Source organism: Trachymyrmex septentrionalis, unplaced genomic scaffold (genome assembly GCF_001594115.1).
Source record: "Trachymyrmex septentrionalis isolate Tsep2-gDNA-1 unplaced genomic scaffold, Tsep1.0 scaffold81, whole genome shotgun sequence".
Classification (NCBI taxonomy): domain Eukaryota; kingdom Metazoa; phylum Arthropoda; class Insecta; order Hymenoptera; family Formicidae; genus Trachymyrmex; species Trachymyrmex septentrionalis.
This window is the reverse complement of record NW_017305997.1, coordinates 1,407,582-1,413,572: the sequence shown is the minus strand read 5'-3', so window position 1 is coordinate 1,413,572 and position 5,991 is coordinate 1,407,582. Positions and strand designations below refer to the sequence as shown.

The following is a 5,991-nucleotide window of genomic DNA, read 5'->3' as shown; positions in this document are numbered from 1 at the left end:
GATTCTCTAACTTATTAAAAAATTGTACATAGATAATATCTTTAGGAATAAGCAGAAGCAAAATGTATACGATCGTTATAAACAAAATAATATTACACGAGCACGATAAATGAAGGATAAAATTAATTGACAATATCTTTTTACGTACGTAAATGGTTGGCTTATTCATCCGTTTTTCCGGTGGTGAACTTTGGAACACAGATTAGTGATCGCATAAATTAGGTTTTTGGCGATACCACGTGGCGCTTATTATAAAAAAGAGTGCTTGGGTGCTTTCACGAGGAGTATATAAGCTCGAGCTAAGTAAAGAGTTTGTAAAGATATACGATCGATTCAAAGCGATTTGCATATATAGCGATATTGTGTGTATAGGTATTATTAATACAGGTATTACTCAATCTTACTCGCGAGGCGCATATCTCATTATGGAAAACATGCCGCCAAGTAACAGGCTTCCGTATGATAATTATTAAAGTAAACACATATGCCGGGGACCAAATGATGTTAATTCACCGTTACGTAATTTTCAGAGAAGTTGCACGATGAGAAATTTTCTCATATATGTATATATCTATTAAAATGAACCACTGAGGAATTTCTCAAAGATAGAGATACGGTTATATAGCGCAAGCAACCAACATACCTTCTACCCAAGATACTTTCAACTTTAAAGGAGATTCCAGATTTTTACTCTTACAAGATTTGCCAATTACGCAATTTGCAGCTAAAGTATTTAGTAAGTTTAACAGTTAGGTATGCTGCAATATCGTGTAATAATAGCAATCTCTTTATTATGCAATATATATTAATTGATTTCTTACTTTTATTTAATTTTGGCGTAATTCACATTGAACATAAGAATAGTATAAAAAATATATTCCACGCATTGGAGGACAAATTCATATTCTTCAAATATTTATTTGACTTTTTTTATCTACATGTAACGCGTGAATGTTATTTGTATGTATACAATATGTATAAAATAAATTATTTTTAAGTCAGTATGTTTATTACCTTTAAATTCCTTAAATTAATTTTCTTTTCTTTTGCGTTTTATCGTTCATGTACCACTTTCAGTTTTAGTCAAAATGTTTGTGTGACAGACCATTACTCGAAAATGTAAATTGCGTTACTGACAAAACAATCAACCCTTGTAAAATTGAGTTGCCGCATATGCATACCATTTTACGTTAAAACGTTAAGCAAATTTACAATGTCGTTAAACACGTCATGCAGTCCGAACTTGCAAAATTTATGCCTTTTTGCTCTCCACATAATATTACAAGAATATTACATTTTATATGTATTTCTTTTTTATTATTCGATAATTGTTGCATATTTTATACTCAGTTTAATGGAGAAAATAAAGTAGAACGCGCAAGAATATACATCGAGTGATGGTTGATTTTCAAAATTTTTAGTTACTCGCGATTGAAATTCGCTACGTCCACAGTCTATATGATATTTCATTTCAGACTTTTGTCTGCAATCTCCATCTATTGTTGCGACGAAAGGAGCTGGAAAGATGCTCGGCAGCCTCGGGAACAAACGGAACTTGAGAAGTTCTTACCTCCCACGCGTATTGAAACAATAATGATATGAGAGGCAGCTCTATCTGCGATATCAAAATGAAAACACGTGCCGCGCACAGCGTGAGAGAAGGAACGAACTTGCCGAACAGGCACGTTTACACGCTACATCTCGTGGAACGATCGAAAACAAACAAATTTCGAATATACCTCTATACGCCAGAAATTCACCGTGATATTACTATCGAGAGCTATATAAATCGCACTTAAGAGGAAATATTGCGTTACGAAATTGTTCCACAAACAGTACCTTGTATATAAGCGGATGAGAGAATCATTTATATATCTTATCGCTTTTATCCTCGCTTTCGTTTTGACAGACTTTGCTCCGCATTTTTTATCCCTAATAATTGCTTGATATTTTAGCATGTTATAATATAACAATTATAAATTATGTATGTGATGTAAAAATATCATATACTATACAATTATTATATATTATATTACATACTACTGGAAGTACCAAGTTTCTTAATCACTAAAAAGTCCAGGCAAATAAATTACTATGAAAATAAAGAAAATGATAAAAGATAAAATATTTCATCAACATAAAATTCATAATTCTTGAAAAGTTAAAAAATTTCAGAATCTTATCTTTTTACACAAGAAATATAATATTATACAATTTAAAAAATAAAAACGATCAATAATAATCGCTCGATACTTCAAGTGTTAAATTTTTTACATCCTATTATTTTTAATATATAATACATTATTAATATAGTTATTTATCGCGCGGGCACGTAATAAGACTCGGGTCTCGAATATGCCGCTCGAGTATTTACATCGGTCAGATCCGCTCGAATTAAACGAAAATGAAATATAGACCCCGCGGTATTCCGCAACAAAGCGGAAAGAAGGAAAAGAGGATATAAATTTGGAAATAAATTTGGATATAAAGCAATGTGCCACGCGGGCAAATAAAAATGTCGGTCTGCCGAGTGCCGCGGGCATTCCGCCCGCCAGATAATTTATCAACGGCCCATCCCGCCAGCGATTTCCTTTTCTTCACATGCGGCGGCGAATTCTTGGACGTAATAAATGCATAATTGAAATACTTCTCGCGATACATTGTTTAGGTGCACGTCTCGTTTTTTCGTTTGTATGGATCAAGCTCAAAGCCGATCAGATCAGCACGGTGAGTCAGTTTGCAAAGCGGTGCAGTGATATGAATTTCCGTTCCACGTTGCACGATAAATTTTCTTACCAATCCGGCATCCCGGAACTGTCAAAGTCGCTAAATTGATTCGCGCGATCTGAAGTTAGATAGTTTGCGAGGGCGGCAAAAAAAAAAAGAAAAGAAAATCTGACGTCGCGATTAAGGGCGCTGGGCGGATAGCAACTAAAGTACGTAATTATAGCTGACGCGTGTGACTAATCTCGCGAATGGATTGGCGACGATGAGGCTTAACAGTTCGTACCTTTTGCCTCTTATCTTTTCTCACGCATTATAGTAAGCGGCGAAGCGAAAGGAAGGATGGCAACTACCGATCGCGAGAATAGAAATTATTGCCGCTCCGATTATTATTTGCTGCGATCACACCATGTGCTTATTTCCTGTAAATATTTATTAAAATTGTTTGACTAGATAATATCCATGTGCATAAATTGTATCCATGTGTAAACTCCATTTGATCCACAGAGAATAGCAACTTTATAAGCGCGGTACTCAATCACGATGAAATATGCTGACAGACGTTCGAGATTTTCGAAATCCAATATGTTTAACCCAATTTTTTTATTACTCGCTATTTTACATAATTGCGAAATTGAACGCTGCCTTTCTGCAACAAAAAAATATACACGGGAAGAACGATTTTGCTGAAATATTTAAAAATTTAGCTACATACAGTTTTGAAAATAATTTTATTGGAAAGTCAAGCGTAATGAGTGACGCTGCAAAATAATTATCATATATACAAATATGTAGGAAATATTAAAAAATTTAACTAAATATAAGATCTGAAAATAATGTAGGGAAGTCAAGCGTAATGAGCAATGCAAAAATTTTTGATATTCTATAATCAGCTTGAGCTTCTTACCAAATTATTCTGATAGTTTAACAAAATTATTTTCAAATCTGTATTTAGAAAAATTTTAGATAGATATTAAGAAGGTTCTCGCGTTTGATGAAATATAAGACAAATCTATAATATTACATGTAATACAAATGTTAGTAGCATTAATAATATCTAGAAAAAATTTTATTGACTTTTACCGTACTATTTTGAAGATATTTAATTCTAAATTTATAGAATTTTACATTATAAGTTGAAGATAAAGATAAGATGAATCTTATTAACTTGTTATTTTCTTTTAAATTGAGACACTTGTGTATGAGACAGCAATTTAAAAATCGTTATAATTATAAAGTAAACACTTAAGTTTGTTCTCGTAAAGTTTCATTGAGTTTAAACTGACCCCCCCATACCGTTTATAAGAAATTTATATTTTTAAATGAAAAAAGCTAAAATATATGTCAAATGGACGACGCATATATGTACATCAAATGAGCATCTTATTTTTATTTTGTCATTTTGAAAATATTTAGTAACATATAAAATTAATAATAATTATATATAATGGCATAAGATATTGTTAGTAATCTTTTTATTCTGTTATTTTAATTGTTTTACATTATTATGAATAAACTATTTATTGAATAGGAAGTAGCGCGAGAACCTCCTTAAGAGAATCCTAAAATCATTTATTTTATTGATTCAATAGGACCTATTTATGACATCATTAGCTACATATTAGGCCTGTTCTTTTTGGCTGAACTTTGGCTCAGCTTTTCTCTTCTTCTTTCCTTCCGAAGAAAAAAGGAACAAAGATAAACTAATGTAAAAATTCAGTTAGAAAGAACTATTATTACATCAATATTGCATGCATATACAAATTTTCTAATCTTCTCTGATCTTTTACATTAGGTATTTAATGTCAGTTTTTATCAATATAATTCAACTTCAATCTTGGTTCAACTTCATCTTTTTCTAATTCTACACGGACAGAATTGTCTCTTAAAATTTAACCTGAAAATATGGTAGTTGTGGTACAATATAATATTTTAAAGATTTTTACTATACACTTCAGTGAAATTAATCAATCTTATTATATATTTTATTGTGTAGTTTTATTAATAAATAAGAGAAATTTACATAAAATTCTTCAAAATACAATATTGTCCCAGGACTATCATATTTTCAAGGTAAACTCTAAGAAAAAGATTTTCTTCTGTCTGCAAGAATTAAAGAGAACCGAGATTGAAGTTAATCTACATTAGTATAGAAATGTGCATAAGCCAAATTCTAATAAGAACTCAACATTGTTTGTTCATGTAATCTCTAGTCTAAATCAAGATTGTTTTATAAAGCACAAAACTTGTATGTAAAGCAAATATTATTACGAGTTAATACCAGAAACTGATAAAAACTATATTTGCAACTTTTTTTGGCATAAAATCAACCGGTTTGACTGTTCTCCCTCTCTCTCTCTCTCTCTCTCTCTCTCTCTCTCTCTTTCTATCGTTTACACTTTAATCGGAAAAAGATTTTTTAATCTGTATATATAAAGGCAGTTAGAAAAATACTTATTTGAAAAATAATCGATAAAACAGACGACTTTAAGATCCCCTTAAATTTTTAGATATTTCAGCAAAACCATTCTTTCCGTGAACATATCTTCGGTTTACAATTTGGTATTCAACCGTATAGTCTGACTGCGAGAGCGATTGCATCGATATGATGAACAACGACCTCGATGAAGAGGATATCGAGGAGGTGCTCGAGAGTCATAATCGTTATCGCGTTGTCATTGCGAACGGCAAGGAGAGTCGCGGAAATCCCGGGCCGCAGCCCGCCGCAAGGACCATGATGAAATTGGTAGAAAAATCGACGGAACACACGCGACGCGATATTTAATCATTTATCCCGGGGATGGTGGACGACGTCTGAAGTGTCATTTGTTTCGACAGATCTGGGACGACGAACTTGCCGTTATAGCTCGTCGATGGGCGCTGCAGTGCAAGCTCTTCGAGAAGGATCAGTGCCGAGATGTTGGCAAGTAACTCCGACGGATATATCTCATTTTTCATCCCTCCCTTCTTGCCGTGCCGTTATTTTTCAATATCCAATAACCCATGCAGACGCAAAATTGTTCTACCAATACAACTACCGAAACGCCTATGTATGCAGCATTGCGAGAATGTAAGACCGCACTGTCCCGATTCTCTGATTCTCTAATCGACAGCTTGCGGATTTGGTTTAAAGTTTATTCGGAGCTCATAGATTTCAGTGATTTCGGTGATATAAAAATATGCGAAAGTAATTTTTATTCGTAAGAATAAAAATATGACAATTGGAAATATCTTCGAAACGATCAATATGAAACTCTTCAAATATTT

The 5,991-nt window shown here is 32.8% G+C and overlaps 1 protein-coding gene across 1 annotated transcript; it reads left to right on the top strand.

Moving 5' to 3' along the window:
• The first annotated feature begins 2,949 nt into the window (after positions 1-2,949).
• On the top strand, positions 2,950-5,655 carry LOC108754855 (venom allergen 5 2-like). The gene is made up of 3 exons (XM_018497482.1): positions 2,950-3,148; positions 5,303-5,470; positions 5,563-5,655. Exons 1-3 carry the CDS (start codon positions 3,134-3,136, stop codon positions 5,653-5,655), a joined length of 276 nt encoding a protein of 91 aa, XP_018352984.1. The 5' UTR covers positions 2,950-3,133.
• Positions 5,656-5,991: the final 336 nt, after the last annotated feature.